The sequence below is a fragment of the Squalius cephalus genome (genome assembly GCF_949319135.1).
Source record: "Squalius cephalus genome assembly, chromosome: 9".
Classification (NCBI taxonomy): Eukaryota; Metazoa; Chordata; class Actinopteri; order Cypriniformes; family Leuciscidae; genus Squalius; species Squalius cephalus.
Genome location: NC_137130.1, coordinates 30,092,435 through 30,112,120, shown reverse-complemented (window position 1 = coordinate 30,112,120; position 19,686 = coordinate 30,092,435). Strand labels below are relative to the sequence as shown.

The window sequence follows — 19,686 nt, the reverse complement described above, 5'->3', positions numbered from 1 at the left end:
CAAACGAAACACTGTGGTGCTTCATGGTAAAATTAAGCTGTATGATATGTAAACACTGACAGTACTGAACATCAAGAAATATGTCTAATCAGGGAATAAATGGACATAATTGCCCACGATTAATTATGTAAATCTTTTTGGGAGCCACCTTCCATTTAAACTCATTTATTGAAATGCAATAAACACATTTTCAAACTCTTGCCCAACACATATACTGTATTATATGGTTACTACTTTTAATACTGCTAGTATGGGCCCGGGATGCATTCAGGTTTTGTTGTTGTTTTCTAATATAAATATTTTACATATAATAATTAAGCTAAATTGTATGAACAGCTGATAGGACTGATTTATAAAGAAAATAATTTTTTTACCACATCCAAAAATATGACTCAATCATATAAGTTCACAATATTCGTTCACAATACTCAATTATCAAAACAAACCACACTGATTATCCAAAGTCATTTATTTATTGCTTTAATTTACAAAAAAAAAAAAAAAAAAAAAAAAGAAGATTACTTGTCATTTATTACACTTAGTAGTTAATGAAACACTTCCATGTTTTGTTTCAGAACAGGTTACATTTAGGCACACAAAAATGCATACAACAAATATTTTCCTCTTTCAGTTCAAACTTCTGACATGGAAGAGGAGGAAAAGAACCCAGAATTTACTGCATGAAAGACAGACACAATGCAGAATTTTACATCATAAAGTAATTCAGCTTTCACAATTGTCCTGTAGTGAAGAGGAAGATAATCCCTTCCGCTAAACTCTATTAATTATTTTACTGTAAAATGACAAAAACACATCAAAAAGTATAACTGAAGCAGAAGCAGAGTTTCTTCAGAAGTTTAGGAGTACAAAAAGTCCACTAAAACTGCGAGAAAATATCACATTAAATACGACTGAAAAAAAGTATAATCCACAATCTTGGTAAATGGCATATACTTGAGGAGAGTGCACTGTTTGCTTTGCATCCAAAGAATGCATTGCTGCTTGCACTCAAAAAACAAAAAAACAAAAAAAAAAAAAAAAAAAAACATGTGGGTCAGACCTTAAGAAAAAAAAAACCCATTTATTATTAGTAGATGTGATCAAGCCAAAAATAAAATGATGCAGCCCACATTCCAGTGGCAAAAAAACATATAGATTTTGCCAATAGAGTTATAAGACAATACCAACTACTATAATTAGCCTCCTTACATACAAGTTCTACTGCTCATGGAAATGCAGCTTTAAGTAACACACTGAAGCGGACTTCACAAAGATCGTACCGGCCAGGGCTCTTGTGTTCCGGTTATTAACGTTCTTCTATGAGGCCTTCTGAAACAAGCGCTCACAAAAGGTTTTAACCGGTCTAAGTAATCCCAGATGTGAGAACCAAGTCTTCCTGCTGCATGGAGGCATTTCCACATATGCATAATTGTTGTCTAGTTTTTAGGGGAGATCTTTCGATCATTGGAGATTCCATTATAAATGCAGGCTGTGGACGGTCTTTAGGCCCAGTGAAATCAAACGATGAACTGCATGAATATATACGAACAACGCCGCATTTCAGTGACACGTTAAAAATTGTGGGGAAGTGGTTTTCATGATAACACCCTAATTTAATGTATGAAAAGAATGAAGTAAGCATTGATAAACATAATACATGTTAAGAAGCAGGATTCAAATGATATTGTTTGGCATTTGTCATGAAAATTAATCATTATTTGGCTTATAAATAAGAAAGTGTCCGCACTATAACGTCTACAAGATAACGCCTTTCTCCAGGGAGGAACAGCTAAATGGCACAAGATTTTAGATCGCAAAATGCCTTATCATTTGGCAAAAGTCAGATGAGTATTTTTCTAATAAATTATTGTTCAGCACTAGAGAAACAAAATGAGAATAGAACACATCAACCAACCAGTCAGTCTTTCCTGACCACCACCCCAGTGAAAAAGTGCAATCATACATTTTGTAGCTTTTCAGCCTCTTTCTATGAACTCAGCAAAAACCTTTCAGAATCTCCATTTACATAGTTTCACCCAGAGTATGACAACTAAAATGAGTTGCCCAAAGCACGAGGTGAGATTCACCAAGCAAATCTTCAGTCAATGTCAGCCAGAAAGCATCTAGTTGTAATCATAATGGTTTTTATTGTTATTTTAATTAAAGACTAATTCTTGTGAGTCCCAAGAATTAGGACGAGAGAACAACGGACTTCCACCAAACCATTATAAACAGGGAAGCAGTAAAATCTTTAGAACTGCTGATTTGACTATAGAATCAGAAATGACAATGACAGGATCAACATAATTGCACAATGATTACAGGATTGGGGGAGGGTGAAGAATCTCAGAGATGACCGAGCTGATCCCTCCTTATGGTGACGGAACGGACACTTCCAGAAGACGGTTGTTTTTACGCTTGCAGGCGACACCGTTGCCGTTCTTTGGTGTACCCTGGATGAATTTTACACACACTTTGTCCTGTTTGAACTGCACTAAGAACCTGAAAGAGAGAGAGAGAGAAAACTTATGCTACAAGAACCATACTAAGGAAACAACATGCACAGAAATGTTGGACACTTACTCATCTGAAATATCGATCTTGATCTGGTTCCTGTCAGCTGAAGCTGCACCAGTGCGATGAAGTTTGGTGATGATCTCAATCAGTCGGTCGCTGCTCAGCAGGAAGTCACCTTTGGCTGCAGACACAGCACCCTAAAGAGAGAGCATGGTCAGTAGTGTTCCTGACTGCCTTGTGTGAGATGACTTATTGTATGCTGTACCTCTTTGAGCTTAAGGGCGAAAAAGCCATCGTTCTGTGTGCTCACAGACACACTGCTGAGGTCTAGCAGGGGAACGCTGGCCTTCACCTGGCCTGTCTTCTGATCCGCAAGAACCAAACTCTTCTTGGTCAGGAGGAATATTCTTGGAGCTCCCTAAAAAGTAAATCAGTAGACTTTAAATGTCAAGTTTAGACAAAAATTTAATTTTGGCTGTGTGCATGTAGTCTTTATATTTAATGGAGAAAACAAACCACGGAAGTGTAAAATCAATGTCAAAGAACAAGTGATATTTAAAAAGTTTTCTAAAAAACATCCACCATACAGTATTCTATGATTCCTTTCCTTTGTCCAAAAGCAAAACATCTCTACATTTGCACAATCATTGAACATTTGTAGAGTGATCCAACGCATGAATTTTTCAAGATTACTTACTGGTTTTGTGAACGGAACAAACCACTTCATTCACTAGCTTCTCTGGATACCTAGTATCTAAATTGCATGTACCACAACGCCTTTTTACCATAATGACTGGAATTTGGCAAAAAAGGGTCTGTATGCCACAGACAGTAAAGTAAGTTTGACTGAGAAATGAAAGATAAGGCTTATCAGCACTGCGATTTGATTGATCAGTCCTGTTATAAGGTTAATTCTATTGGCACAGGGCTACTTGTACTCACCTTGCCATTGGCACGGTTGATTTTACTGACCACATCTGCAAGAAGAACTTTATCCTCTGCCAAGCTGTTTAGCTTCTGGTACTTTGGGTTTTTGGTTATCTCCACATAGTCTCCTTTGAAAGGCTGCCCCACACTGTAAAGCACAGGACATCTGTCATTGCAATAAATTGCTACACTGCAGATATGCGTTTTCAGTAGGTAAATTACATAAAGGAACATAGGTGAACTGTTTTTTTCCTACCTGCTAGGATACAAGGCCTTCTTATCTTTGAAGAGTTCACTAGCTGCAAGCTTCTCCTCATAGGTAGCCTTCTTTTCTTCTGTGAACTGGCTGCGGTATTTCTTACACTAATAGAAGGACACCATGAGGATACGTGGTTAAATCACAGGGGAAGTAGGGGTGCTTCGGCACCTGTTTTCACAGGATTGTAAACGCAATGCAAATTTTGTTCATTTACATTTATTAATTTTTAGCATTTAGTAATTTATTTGTAATAGATTAGTGGGCTATAAAAAACAAGTGTTATTTATATGCCGAATTATGTTTTTTAAAACGTACAATCAGAGTCTGACATCATATTTTGACCGTTGCAGTGTGCGTAGAAATAATTAGTCTGCTATACACCTGAGCCCAAGTCCACCTTTGGTGTTGTGTAAGGTAGGTAGGCCTTTTTGTGTTAATTTTTATTTATTGTATATGACAATGTGTATATGACAATATGTAAACAGCTCAATAACCCTTTTATTTAAAGGCTTAATTTATGTACAATGTATTACGATTGCAAGTAGTATCAATAATGTCAACAATGTCTTGGTGTGTATGTGGTTTAAATGAATGTTCTCAAATTATACTCTTGTTGTGCTTTGTGGAGTTTTGACGCGTTTTATAGAATGTTGTTTCTTATTCAAATGTGAAGCACAGCACCCACAACATAAAATGTCTTCCCCCATTCCTGTTAGATTATTATTACTTTAAAGTCAGACATGAGTCATGACAAAGGTCTTATCGGTTCATTTTAGATATACAGAGTTGATGAGTCTGATGACACAGACCCTCCACAGATGGAAAACCCTCCTGAGCTCCTTGTGTGTCCCGTCCAGGAAACCATAGGGTCGAGCTGGCCAGCTCTTATCAATCGGTGACATGGAAGGCATCGTCTTCTTCAAGCCAAGGAAGTACTTCTGCATCTGTAGATAAAAACTTACATCAGTGTACCAGGGAGTATTTTCTTTCTTCTCTGAAAAATGATTAAATGGAGAACATCTAGGAAATCATTTCCTGGGGTAGCACCAACTAGTTTTAAAATGTATTTCTTGCACTGCATTGGGCCACGTGAATTCAACTAAATGTGAAGACAAGACTTAATTTGCACTCGTTCTATACAGGGACTCAGCAGGCGAAGAATTCCTCTTTCTGCTGTTATTAGCTTGATATAGTTGGTTACGGCCAAATATATACATGGAATGAAAGTGAAAATAGTCAAGCAGGAGCACTCCAGCTTTATTATTTCTGGCAAGTCCAATGGTCCTTTGATAGAGAACATAGTCTTTATAAAGACCTGATACTACACAGTTTGTGGCAAATCATAAGGTAAACATTGGCCCGCCAACAAGTAAGACTACTTTTCTGGATAACTAGATGACTAGCAAAAAGTATTGGTTAAATTAAGTCACTTAAGTCACTTACAATTCTCTGGATGGTGAAGTCATAGATCTTCTTGCCAGCATTAGCTCTGAAGAACTTTCTGTATTCCCGACGGACCTGTGAAAAGGTGGGTTTAAATAGTCACTTCTTTGTATTGACAGTCTTGTAATGACAGCAGGGATGGGACAGGACACTATCAGTTCAGACAAGTGGTGTGTGACAAGCAGGGTCTTTACACCTAAAGAGCAGCACACTGGAAAGCAAAGATGAGAGAACAGATGCTGTGAAACCAGGAAAGATTCACAGTCATTCTTTTGTACACAACAATCATTTCACTGAACTTAAAAGTTTGATGTCACCCCTAAAACCCAGACACAAAACAAAACCAGTAATGACAGCAAGTTAAAAAACAAACACACACACACAAACAAATGGAGGCAAAGCACAAGAAAGGCCTGTAATGTCTGTAAAAGCCAACAGTATATTAGGAGCAGCATGCAGACAGCAGACAGGACAGGCACACAGCAACAGACAGAAAACATGGCTGTCCTATGGTTGATCTACTGGGGCAAAGTTTTCATGTCTACTTATTTCTGTCAATGATAAATTCATGCCATTCTGCTCTGTTATTCAGATGTCATCTCGCAAGCCCGACTATTGGGATAAAGCCGGGCGTAACCTGTAGATCATTTTACAAGTGACAGCTCATTTAAATACGTCATGATGGCCTGTCCTGCAAAAACTGTGTTTTGGTCAGCTTTGGTCAGAGTTTCCCTCCATATATAAATAAATAAATGTATATATACACAGACATTTTGTAACAAACTCAAAATATTTTATTGGGTAGAAATTGCTATTTGAGAGCAAAAAAATAATTAAATAAAACCGTTTAACACAAACATATTTAATGTTAATGGTTGATTGAATGGTTGGCCAAGTACTGTATTAAGGACACAGATTTTTATGAAAGCATTTTTGTTAAAGGGGGGGTACAATGGTGTTTCATGTATTCAGAGTTGTTTACAGTGTTAAAGAGATAGATTCTCATGCTAAACATGGGCAAAGTTGTAAAAAAATATTTTGGACGAATAACGGAGAATTTCTATGCTGAAAATCTTACTTCCGGGTTGGTACAAGTTTCGGCTGTTTTTTTTTAGATCGTGGATCTAATGACGTAGACCAGAGTGCAACTCCTTATATGAGCATTTCTCTCGGAAAAGCTCGCCCGCGCGCACGTCGACTAGAGGAGAGCGAGACCGCGCACATCAACGCGCTTCAACAGGAAATCATCGGCAGCGCTGCATAGGATTTGTTCAAGAATGTCTCCAAAAAAGTGTGTATTTGGATGTGAGGGAAAGCTTACCGTGTTCAGTTTTCCAAAGAACCCAGTGTTACAGGAACAGTGGATGCAGTTTGTTTTTCCGGGGCAGCAACGGAGTGTAGGAAGTGCGGTTGTGTGTTCTGGTCGTTTCAGTGACGAATGTTTTATTAACAAGGCCCAGGTCGACGCTGGATTTGCAAATCGTTTGCTATTAAAACGTGGAGTGGTCCCAGTGATAAAAGACCCCATTCATAGTACAACTGGATCAGATTTCTGTCTTTTGCTGGAAAACAAGCACTACCGCTTGACTCTATAGCTCCGCCTCCAGGACCTCGGCTTTTTCCGGAGAGAATCGGAAAGCTGTATTTTTCTTTTCTAAATATAATAAAACTAAACACTTTTTTGAGATATTAAGGATGCACTACTACTCTATAGGTACTCAAGATTAACATGAGATTAGGTGAAACTGTGCATGTTATGTACCCTTTAAACACATTCATTAAGTGCCTATCATCTTTCAGCAAGAAGTTATAGTCTCTGACAGGTAATAAGGTAACATAAGTTTAAGTAAGGGATAATGTACATACAGCCGGTGATTCTCTCAGAATATATCCCCGACAGGTTGATGAGGACCCCGATGCGAAGCGGAGGAGAGAGTAGTTGCTAGCGCGGCAATTTCAAACATTTAAGAGATACGGTATACAGTCATACCACTTTTTACACAGCATTTCGTCACATAAATAATTATGGAGATAAGAGATATTGATTTCAGATTAAACTGTTTTAAAATCGTACCTGTTTGTATCTTATAATCCAACAGTGTACAAAACAATAGTCAAAAAATGGCAGCAGCTGCGTTTGTGTGAAACAAGAGAGAGAGAGTCCACGATACTGGATGGCATAATTAAATAACTGTATACATATTTAATTAGCTCACCAAATGCAAAACTTCCACAAAGAAAAAACGTTCCTAGCAAGCGTATAGCGCTGCTGACTTCAGTTTCCCGGGTGAGCCTGCGTTATCTGTTTTCAACGGTTATCACATGGCTCCGCTTCGCGTCTGTGTCCTCATCACCCTGTCGGGGGTTTATTCTGATATAACAACCGGCTGGATGTACATTATCCCTTACATAACATACCGCTGGATGGCGCAATTGACCAATCAGAATCAATTCCACAGAGCCATGTAATAATAGTTGATATCACAGTTGCGCAGGCACTAAAACACTGTACTGACAAATTTGCATCCAGGACAAGAACTATCCATTTTTATCAATTCCAATATTTCAAAGGACGGTCCTTACACGTCGGCAGATGTTTGCGATACACCCCGAACACCCACTGACCTTGGAACAGCCCCTGACAGAGACCGCAGTATCATCAGGCAGCCTCCGTAGGACTCATGCTAACAGCTATTTTGCCCAGAGGAAGCTTTTCTAAAGCCATGGATTATGAAAACATATTTGATTCTGCTTTCTGGAGACACATGCAGTATCTAAAGCCTCGTGACATGTTTTTTAGCACTTCATCCTCGCTTATGACAACAGTGACATGTGTCACTGACTTAGATGCTAATGGAACTGTGGAACTGAACTATGAGGTTAGGTTATATTGTTAGTACATAGCAGAGCAGCTGGTTAAGGACACTTAGAGGCTGGTTATGTGCACGCTTCCCACTCATTTCAACGCCTGGCAAGTACCGATGGTTGGAAGATACCTTAAGTCCCAACCAGTAGGCCCAAATGACAGCGATGGCGTGCTTACGCCTGGCTTCCTCCTTCAAGCGCTTCAGCTCTCTACGTGCCTGTGAAAGAGGGAGAGGGGCATGAATGCAGAAAGGAGGGAATCAATTGAAAAAAGCAAAGCGCAAAGAAGCAGCATAACACCAGGTCCACGCCACACAAAACTGCACCCCATTACCAGCTGGTAAACACATTCTGTGTTTGCTGTTGGTTAAGACAGATGGACATTGTTGAGGTTTTCCTGTGGAGAGCACATTTATTTTCATGGGGTTAACTAAACATGAGCGAGAACAAGGGGAAAAAGAGCAATAAAAAAGAAAGCAAGAGTGCAACTGCTCTCTTAAGGCGCACACCACACAAACACACAATAAAACAAGCCACATCAACCTCAAGAAGGCACTCAGATTGAGTGGGAGAACAGCAGTGGACTGTGATTCCAACATGCAAAGAGAAGTTCACATGGGATTGTGGATGGAATGAGAATACTTTCTCATCTATTAGACAAGCCTATCTTAATCTTCATCAAGCCTGCCATGAGGTTATTCAGGCAATCAGAACGTTCCTCTTATAACAAATAAAGACGGTGACACTGCATGCAAGTACATCAATTATAAAGCACTGCAGTTATGACACATCGTAGCACTCGTTCGCAGAGCAGATGGGCTCTAAAACGTGCATATTATAGTTGTTAAATTAAATTGATAATCACTGGTTTATCAAAGGTTTTGCAATTCATCAAGTCATATTTCTTTTTTAATAACCATGAATCAAAGAATCAGGATATGCAAAATTCCTTAGTGACTGGTCCATTGTGACACTAGCATAAACATGAGACTATTTGTGGATCTTGGTTACTGCATAGTTTTAAACCAAATAAAAAGTAAAGCGTCAATTTATTGACCCCACAAGCTGACTATGGTTATTATTCTTAATGGACACAAAAAATGATAAAAGAAACATTTTAACTAAATAAAAAATGTAAACTGGGCAAAAGGACAACTAAAATAAATTAAAAATTAGTTTTAGCTTTTGATACATGGGACGTTTTTGAATTTTTTATATATATATAAATTACAATATAATTTGGCAGAGTAACTTTGACAGCCCTAAAATATTAGTAAAGCAAGTAAAAAGTAAAAAAGAAAATAATGATGGGGTGAAAAAACTGTTCTTGTATTTTCAGAAAACCATAAATCTATTATAACTATAGTAAAAACCTTGCGACAAAATGTACGGATCCCTGCTGCAGAAATTCACTGGATATTGTGAGATATGACCAAACATAAGGTGTCCAGACTCACTCTTAGGGATCATTTAATAAAATGGTGCATTTGGTAAAGACAGAGGTCATCCGGCTGTGATGCAAGCCTGTTGCGTGGGAATCGGCCCGCTCTGCAGGGTGACTGTCGGAATGAGCTTTAATCCATCGGCAGTCAGAGAAAAGAAGCTTAAAATATCGCATTCGGTTCTACCCCCAATCCAATACCCGTTGACCATACTCTTTCTGCTCCCATCCTCTGCCATTCCATCTAATTTCTTACAATGAGCTACAATAAAGTGCAAGTATGATTCATGCTGTGGGTTCCTGAATGTATCGGCATGCACAATAATATGGGATGAGCTCAGGGAAGATGGGTCATGATCCGATCCACCTCATGAACACATGAAGGTGTGAGATGGGTTAAGTGGATGATGGGATGCCACACAGACATAGTGGTGAATACCTTAGTTCCTTGCCAGCAGGCCCAAATGACAGACACGGCCTGTTTACTGCAAGCTTCATGCTTTAAGTGCCGCAGTTCTCTTCGAGCCTATCCAGAGTGGTGTTTTTTTGTTTTGTTTTTTTTGAAAATGAAGGAAAAGAGGGTGGAAAAGTGTTAAGAGCAGAAGCTAAAGACACAAGTGTGTTTTAAATTCAGTTTTGTAAATCAGTAAAATTTTCATTGTATTTGAACTGAAGTAATGTATTTGGACTTCTTGATTCTTGCTTATCAGTTCTAATAATGTAACATTGGAATGTCTAAATGAACCCTTAGGGGCTCAAATTATTGTAAATAGTTATATCTGTATCAGCATATATGGCCCATGTCTTTTTTTTTATTGCAACAAGTGAGAGACCACGTGGCCAGCCAGGACAGACATCAGTCACTTTTGAAAAACATATTGCTTGATAACAGCTACTAGAAAGTGCAGGAGACCTAAGTTCTTAGAGTTTTCAGTACAGTTTTGAAATCTTCAAAACATGAAAGGAGAAACACATCACAAGTTCCAAAATGCAAATAAATAAAGGAGTGATAAAACATTTAACAATATTGTTACAGGGTTATAAAGGTTTATATAGAAGGTGAAAAAAGGGTTAGTTTTAAGAACATAAGATTCATACATGCAACTTGGATTCATCAGTTTTCATTTTCTGGGTACAGATGTTTCAACTCAATGTCAGCAAATTAACAATATGTTAGTATTTCCCCATCGTTTCCCACAAGACGTTACCAACAAGATGATGAAACAGTTAGTCACACGCAAACAAAAGGTATGTCATTAACAGTGAGGTGAGGCGGGATGGGACACGACTTCATTTGGCAGGCTTGTTAAATACCTTAGTTCCAAGCCAAGCTGCCCAAATGACAGACACAGCGTGTTTATTCCGTGCCTCTTCCTTAAGACGCCGCAGTTCCCAGCGAGCCTGCGGATGTTGGCCGAGGAGGGCCACGTGGAAGCAGAGATAGGGTGGCAAAGGTTAAAGTCAGAAATATGACAAGGAAAGAGTGACTGAAAAGAGTAAGTCACATCAAAAGCAGAAGTGAATTAGGACTAGAGAGAAAAAAAGAAGGCAAGAAGCTCCAGTGTTGAAAATCTAACCCCACAATTTACCATTTCACCTCGTTATTCATAGAGAAACTGAGTTCAGTACCTGAGTTCCATGCCAGAAAGCTGAAATAGTCGTGACGGCCTGTTCACACCGCTTCTTGTGTTTCAGTTCACGCAGAAGCTTCCGGGCCTGTGAAAGAAGGGCTACCGTTACATCGTGGTGACAGACCCGTTGGCTACATTCACACTGTCAGTTTTTGGGATTGACAACCGCATTTATTTATAGGTGTGAATCTTGAAATGTCCCGATCAAACAGCATCTTACAGTAGCATCTTGAATACTGACTGTTAGCTAGTAAAAGTGCAACAGGAATCAAGACTGTATTCTCTTACTAGTAAACATAGTGACAGTGAAAAAAATCATATTAAAGATGGCGAAGTCCATAAAAATGAGAAGGTCATCTATCAAATCTTCATTAACTGACAGCAGTTTTTATATTTGGGTGGAGAGCGAAGCATTTGAGTTGCGCAGAACAAAAAACTGACGGTAGCAGCTCTAGTAACTGGATCTAAAACCTTCAGATGATACACAGCTCATATCTCCATCGCTGTAAGTTACTGAAAGCTAAACCACAGACAAAACCCGCAACACATTGTAGATATGTGTTTGTTCATCGCAGAGCATCTCTCTTGCACTGCATGACGTGACAAACAACGTAACTGTATTAAGGACTCAAATACTAGACTGACAACAGTATTCTGCTGCAAGGTGAATGTGGCCTTTGTTTGCTAAAGGAAATGAAATTCAGTGTACCAGAAACCTACCTTCCATCCACGGATGAATGACTGAACCACTAAGGCAGAGCACCTGATGTTCTGATACTTCTTTTGTTGCTGCAATCAAAAAACAACCAACAGCAATCTTGAGATAAAAAAAATCTGCCTCTGATTCCTGTGAAACAATGAATCATATTGAACACAATCAATGTTTTCTATGAAAAGTGTAGGAAAAGAAGCGCACCGCAAATCTTCGGTACCAGGCGGAGACCACCACCTGGCTCTTCTTCATCAGAAGAAAGTGAGTGCGGCACTTCCAGCCACGGTAGATCTTCTGGATGAGTGCTGCCAAGTCCTCTAGGCACTGCCTTCTCTTTTCTTCCAAGAAGAAAAGCTGAAGAAAAAATATATCAGTATCAAAATAAAGAATAGATTAGAGGCATTTTAGGCAGGCAGGAAAAATCAGATATTTTGATTTTTGGAATATGTGACTCAGGAAAACAAAATAAAAGACAAAACAAAAAGCAATACACAAAACAAAAAACACAAGAAAATAAAAAAATAAAATCAGATTTTTGCAAACCTGACAAAAATCACATAAATATTTTGGAAAAACAAATCTTTTTTTTTTTTTTATCATTAGGGGTGCAATGTGACTAACACCACAGACAGGTGCAGTACAGTCATTTTCTTAATTTGTTCACACTAACATGGGGCTCATCTTATATATTCAGCAGTGAATGACAGAGCTGAATGAGCAGTTTCAAACACAACATATGCATGAATGTGTAAAACTTATTTCATTGCTGATGCATATCAGCACTGCACAGATATGTCATGATGGACATGTGCCAAGGAAAAAAAAAACATTCATCATTATCTCTTTCATACTCAGCTATAGTAATGACATCAGCTCAATGCCAACAGCTGAGTATGAAAGAGCTGATGTCATTATAGCAACTGATGTAGATAAACACTTTTATCCCTTGCAAAATGACAGCACAGACAGTCAGCCTCAGATTTGAACAAGATCGGATTTGAAAAAAACAAATCAGATTTGTACGCAATGTGAGCAAAACTAAGATATAAATGATCACATTCCCAAAGATAAGACAGTGAGAGTTGATGGAGAGAACATTTGTTAGACCACACGATGATGGCCAAGACCAGCAAAATAAATTCCAGCCATTGTGGGACCAGCATCCTCTACTTAAGTAGTTATTAACATAGTCGGCCAAACCTTTCCCACCTTCACTGTTTTTTCTTCAATGAGGCCAATTGTAAGAGTCAATAAAAAAAAAAAAAAAAAAAAAAAAAAATTGTTGCCATTAGTGGAATTGCATTAGCATAGTTCAAATCATACTTATCTGGCTGTTATCAATTTGTAGCAGTAAATGAAGAGGTATATTAACCACAAGTTCAGTATGGTGTACTGCAAGGCTCAGTACTAGGACCGTTGAACCAGGGTGTGTTATTTGATAGCAATCTTTCATTTGAAAGCCACATTTCTATTGTTTGTAAAACATTTTTTTCCATCTATCTATCTATCTATCTATCTATCTATCTATCTATCTATATATATATATATATATATATATATAAAGGGGAAATCACATTATAAAATAAATGTTTTTCTCCAAAACACGTTGGACACAATTATTCATACCCTTTTATTAAATACCTTTTTGCAATCTCCTTTTGCCAAGATAACTGCTCTGAGTCTTCTTCTATAATGCCTGATGAGTTTGGGTAACAACTGACAAGAGATCAGAGACCATTCCTCCATACAGAATCTCTCCAGATCCTTCAGATTCCCAGATCCATGTTGGTGCTTCTTCTCTTCAGTTCACTCCACTCATCAGGTCAGTGAACTGGGATGGTCATGGCAGAAGCTTCATTTTGTGCTCCCTAACACATTTTTGTGTTGATTTTGATGTTTGTTTTGGATCGTTGTCCTGATGGAAGATCCAACCACGGCCCATTATAAGATTTCTAGCAGAAGGCGTCAGGTTTTGATTTTTTATCTGTTGATATTTTATAGAATCCACGATGCCATGTATCTGAATAAGAAGTCCAGGACCTCCAGCAGAAAAATATGCCCACAACATTAAAGATCCAATGGTATATTAAATTGTACACATGGGGTACTTTTTATCCTTGTGTGCACCAAACCCATCTAGCGTGTTTGCTGCCAAAAAGCTCTTTTTTTAGTTTCATCTGACCACAGATCCCTGTGCCGTTTGAAGTTCCAGTCGTGTCTGACAACTGAATATGCTGGAGTTTGTTCTTGGATGAGCGAGGAGCATTTTTCTTGAAAACCTCCCAAACAGCATGTGGGGATGTAGGGGTTGTTTGATATTTTTTTTTAGGCTTTCTGACCCCCAAGACTCAACTAATCTCTGCAATTCTCCATCTGTGATTATTGAAGAGTCTTTGGCCACTTAAACTTTCATCTTCACTGTCCATTAAGAAAATATAGACACACATCCTCTTCCTGGCAGATTCGTAACATCTTTAGTTGATTATAACTTCTTAATTATTGCCCTGATGGTCAAAATGGGGATTTTCAATTCTTTAGCTATTTTCTTACAGCCACTATCTATTTTGTGATGCTCAACAATCTTTTGCTGCAAATCAAAACTATATTCTTTGGTTTTATTCATTGTGATGGATGATTCAAGGGAATCTGGCCTTTGTGCTTCCTCATATTTAAACTCCTGTAAAACAAGAAGTCATAGCTGGACAATTTCATGTTCCTCGTCACCCTGGTGTGCTAAAAAAGGTAAATATTAATGGGAATATACTTCAGAGATATTTTACTCATAAAAAATTCTACGGGTATGAATAATTGTGGCCAACGTGTTTTGGAGAAAAACTCTGAGCACGGCTGTATATATATATATATATATATATATATATATATATATATATATATATATATATACATATATATATATACATACATACACATATACATACATACATACATACATACATACATACATACATATATATACACACACACACACAATATATTTATATACACAGTATATAAATTAATGACATAAGCTCTCAATGTCAGATGCAGAAAAGTTAGTTCATGCAGTCATGACCTCAAGGCTAGATTATTGTAAAGCTTTACTGGGTGGTTTCCCTGCATGCTTAATAAAAAAAGACTCCAGCTGGTCCAAAATGCTGCAGCTAGAGTAGGTGGGGCGATATGGCAAAAAAATCATATCACGATTGTTTTTCAGAAAAAAAAAAGAGATCACGATTCTATGATTTTTTTTTCATGTTGGTTTTACTATTATGCATGTGACTGAGCAGCACAGCAATACTAATTTCCCTGTTTTAAAAATGTAGCCTCACAAGGTAACAAAATCGAAAAGAAAAAAGAATGAAAGACCATTTAGGCCAAAGTAAGGGTGGGGCGAAGATGAAAATCTTTATTTCATTATTTTATCTTTATATTTAAAAATAAGGACAAAGATGCACATTACATATACAATATAATATAATACACAAAAGAAATAAACAGTACTTTATTTTTTCACATAGGTGTATTTAACAGTAGCATACAAGTAAGAAATTGAAAAAAACAAATGTAAAAGGTTATAGGTGCATAGGTTATCACGCGCGTGAACTCGTCAATCGACTACTGTGGACTTCGACCGAAAAAAGGAAGAAAATACAGGTATGTGCGCTGGCTGAAATAACAATTTTTATTCATATCTTTCACATCTACTGCAGTCAGATTCACCGCGTTCACTCTGAAGGAATCACTCACAATGGCTGGGCACTTGTAATGACACATCAAGGATGTTAAGAGGCTAAAAGCAGGTTTAAAACTTGCCCCATTTAAGTCAACAGGGTGCACATTTTAAAAAGAGGATAACACGGTGTAGGCAACACCGATTTTTGTCGTTGTTCTCTGTACTGACAGCACTCCAAATTGACAAAAAATGAGCTCAATGTTAAAATTGACTGGAGTTGTCCTTTAAGACTCGAAAGATTACTTCGATTGTTACTCAAGCGCTGTTTGACAGGGTTTTAGTGTGCGCAAGCTTTGGGTGTACACGCTCAGAAAAGCGCATGTCAGAACAAGTGCCCGAATAAATTGTTTAACCGGAAAGGCTTTAAAAAGTATGCAAATAATAAACTTTCGTGATTGTGAATAACTGCAATGTCACATGAGCGTAACCCTACCTCTGCGTTAACATTATGTTAATGTATGTCGAGTTGTACAGTAGGATGGGACAGAGGCGCCAGAACTGCAACTGATAGATTTTGCACTGTAACACGATATTTCTTTAAAAGCAGATAATGGAGACATTTTAATCGTTCACAATCAAAAATGGTGATATCGCACACCCCTAAGCTAGAGTTCTTGCTAGAACCAGGAAGTACGACCATATTAGCCCAGTTCTGTTCTTCCACACTGCATTGGCTCCGTACTTTAATCATGCTAAATACTTATAAAGATCTAAATGGTATAGCTCCTCAGTACTTCAGCAAGCTCTATTGTAGTTTTTAGTCCAAAATCTAAAAAGACTGCGGATGGTAGATCCTTTTCCTATGTAGTGCCCAAACTCTGGAACAGTCTTCCTAGCATTGTTTGAGAGGCAGACACACTCTCTGTCAGTCTAAATCTAGATTAAACCATGTCTCATTAACCTAGCATACACATAACACACCATCACATTTCTATATATTCAAATCCATTAAAGGATTATTAGGCTGCATAAAGTAGATCAAACGTAACCGGGAACACTTCTCACAACATCCAATCTATGCTAATATTAGTCTACCTGTCTCATCCTTCTCCCATGGTTACATAGTCAGCCGGATACAGATGGTGGACCTGCACCTAGACACGACGACAATGCAGCCCTATATGTCAGCAGAGGCCATGCCAACTAGCCAATCCCCAGCGAATAGAGCCCGACCGATATGGATTTTTGGGCGCCGATGCCGATACCGATAAAAAAAAGCCAGATACCGATATATCGGCCGATATTATTTATGTGTATATTATAATACAGTAGCAATATTATTTATGTGTATTATAGTACAGTAAGTTTGGACACACTTTCCAATTGGTGTGTACAAACTTTTGATGGGTACTGTATATAGAAAAACAGTATAAACAGAATAAATACAGTATATAAACGTTTTGCAATGATAACTCAAATGTGGTGATTAAACACTTGTGTGACAAAGATATGTAATGGAGGCAGGGTGAATGATAGAATGAGAATTTGAGCTGTAATATTTTATATTATATTATAATATAATATATAGCATATTATATTATATTATATTATAAATACTCTTCTATTTTTAATCTTAATTTCTCTAATATCTACCAGTGGAGGAAGAGCTCAGATCTTTTTAGTAAAGTAAAATTAATAATATTATAATGAAAACGTTTATAATTACATATGTACAGTAGTTTTATACTATTTTAAATAAGTAGTAAGCAAAATGTACTAAACGTGAAACTAGGGCTGTACCCGAATATTCGAATATTCATTCGGTGGGTTGGTATTCGATTTGAAAATTTGACATTCGAATATTTGTTGTTGTTGTTGTTTTGTTTTTTTTACATCTGGGATCCCCCGCGAAACGGTTCTCATTCGCGCTTGAATAAGGCCGGCGACACACTGACTGCGTGGCATGGCCGTTTTTATTTCGGCTCCCATGTTAACAGGTTGGAGTTTGCACACTGCCTGCGTGAGACACGCGTCTCTCAGGCGCGGCTCGAGCCACGCGGAAAACGCATGCATGCTAGAAACAGAACTGACGCGCAAGTGTTCCAGCAACGGGAGTCTTCTCTGGCAAGAGCGCAGAACAGCGGAGTTTGTATGGAGGAAGTGCATGTCTGAGCTTGTGTTTTGGATTAAGCTGTGTTGCTTTGACATTGTGGAAAATAGAATAATAGAAACAAAATGTATTAGCCTTTTTACCCGTTATGATCAATCTAAATTAATCTCGTTTAATTTCTTTATTTAAATTTCGTTTAATTTCTTTATTTAAATTTCGTTTAATTTCTTTATTTAAATTTCGTTTAATTTCTTTATTTAAATTCCGTTTTTCTTTATTTAAATTCCGTTTTTCTTTATTTAAATTTCGTTTAATTTCTTTATTTAAATAAAGAAATTAAACGAAATTTAAATAAAGAAATTAAACGAAATTTAAATAAAGAAATTAAACGAAATTTAAATAAAGAAATTAAACGAAATTTAAATAAAGAAATTAAACGAAATTTATATTTCGTTTTTCTTTATTTAAATTTCGTTTTTCTTTATTTAAATCTACCCTTTACTGTGTCAGTAATTTTGTTAGTCAGAAAAATATTAGACTACCTTAAAAGTATTGCTTAATTTAACAGACCTGTGTGTGTGCGTTTTATATCACTAACAGTGTCCGTTCTCGGACGCGTTCTCTGCCGGCGTGAGGTGCGCCGCTTCCCGCTTGCGCTGTTCTGTAGTTTACTAAAAGTGTATTAATTCTGAACGTGTCACTCTCCATCTGGCTACTTTTAATGCAAAATGGCCCTATATAAAGTGTTATAATTACATAAAGTATTGGAATATTGCTTGATGTTGTAACATAGCAGAATGAGCTTAACACTGTGTCTACACCAGACGCGCTGTTATTTTTTTGCCACTTTTGCCAGTTCTTTGTAACAGCTTTTAGGTGCTTTATTGGCAGCGCCATCCTTACATAAATCACTGCACGCTGCATTTTTTTAAATATTAATTTATCGGCCGTTATAAATGCCGATACCGATAGTTAGGAAAATGCCTAATATCGGCCGATAATATCGGCCCGCCGATATATCGGTCGGGCTCTACCAGCGAAGACCTTGTCTAACAGACAGCCATCGGCACAGATCCTCAGCAAAGACCACGATAACCAGAAAAGTTCTCTGGACAAACCCTGATGGCCAGCTTCGTCTCCATAACGGCGTGATGAATCCGATCTTCAAGCAGAAGGAACTGGATGAAATATTTTGAATGATACTAATCCACATTCTGATCCATGACTAGTGATGTAGCCTGGAATTAAACCAGACCATGTTGCTTTGTTTGGCCAGAGGATAACTGGTCCCCTGACTGAACCTGGATTCTCCTAAGGTTTTTTCTTCACCATTCTGTAACCGGATGGAGATTGAGATCCTTGCCACTGTCGCCTCTTGCTTGCTTAGTTGGGGAAACTTAATATTCAACAATATTATTGATGTGACTGTACTGACACTATTGGATGAGAACTAAACTGAGCAGGACAATGACATCAATGTCTTTCTGCAGAACTGCTTTATAAATGAAATTAACTAATTTAATAATTGATGATCTTTACAAACAGAACTGAATCAACACTGAACTGACTTCAACTAAACAATAACACTGTTTTCTTGTAAAGATGAAATGAACTGTATGCATCATTTAATTATTTTCCTACTATCACTGTAAAGCTGCTTTGAAACAATTTGTATTGTATAAAGCTCTATATAAATAAAGGTGACTTGACTTAATTTAAAGCTGCTGGGTTTCTTGAAACAGAAACAAAGGTTAACAGTAACAATGCCAAACAAAACTAGATCGCTCCCATTGTAATAAAAACATCTTGGTTAAAAAAGGTTCTCAAAACAAGGACCATTTGACAAGATTTTGTGGGAAAAACAGGTCCTTTGTCTGTCAATAGTGTAGCTATATATAAAGCACAGCTCACGCAGAAGCTACTTTCAAACCAAGCAGCTTTATGTTGGTCAACACAGTAAATTCACTTGACTATCTTGAACATGAGCTAAATCTGAATGGGGAACCTTTCTCCCTAATGTGGAACTCCCGATCATGCAAAGTCCTATTGAAATGACTGGATTTGGAAATACAGGTGAGTTTGAGTTTGCAGGTCACTTCTCCGTGCAC

The 19,686-nt window shown here is 37.6% G+C and overlaps 1 protein-coding gene across 4 annotated transcripts in view; it reads right to left on the bottom strand.

Annotated features, from left to right (window-relative positions):
- Positions 1 to 449: 449 nt before the first annotated feature.
- myo1b (myosin IB) overlaps positions 450 to 19,686 on the bottom strand; it is a 110,120-nt gene continuing 90,883 nt past the window's right edge. Inside the window, exons 20-32 of one of the 4 annotated variants that reach the window (XM_079881744.1) lie at positions 12,000 to 12,149; positions 11,804 to 11,872; positions 11,082 to 11,168; positions 10,767 to 10,853; positions 9,892 to 9,978; positions 8,143 to 8,229; positions 5,147 to 5,221; positions 4,513 to 4,647; positions 3,701 to 3,807; positions 3,460 to 3,592; positions 2,783 to 2,935; positions 2,584 to 2,714; positions 450 to 2,502 (exon numbers count right to left, since the gene is read on the bottom strand). In XM_079881744.1, the coding sequence (XP_079737870.1) occupies positions 2,373 to 2,502; positions 2,584 to 2,714; positions 2,783 to 2,935; positions 3,460 to 3,592; positions 3,701 to 3,807; positions 4,513 to 4,647; positions 5,147 to 5,221; positions 8,143 to 8,229; positions 9,892 to 9,978; positions 10,767 to 10,853; positions 11,082 to 11,168; positions 11,804 to 11,872; positions 12,000 to 12,149 (1,431 nt within the window). In that variant the 3' untranslated portion in view covers positions 450 to 2,372. The remainder of the gene's footprint in view (positions 2,503 to 2,583; positions 2,715 to 2,782; positions 2,936 to 3,459; positions 3,593 to 3,700; positions 3,808 to 4,512; positions 4,648 to 5,146; positions 5,222 to 8,142; positions 8,230 to 9,891; positions 9,979 to 10,766; positions 10,854 to 11,081; positions 11,169 to 11,803; positions 11,873 to 11,999; positions 12,150 to 19,686) is intronic. The other 3 variants (XM_079881745.1, XM_079881746.1, XM_079881747.1) reach the window with 3 other exon arrangements.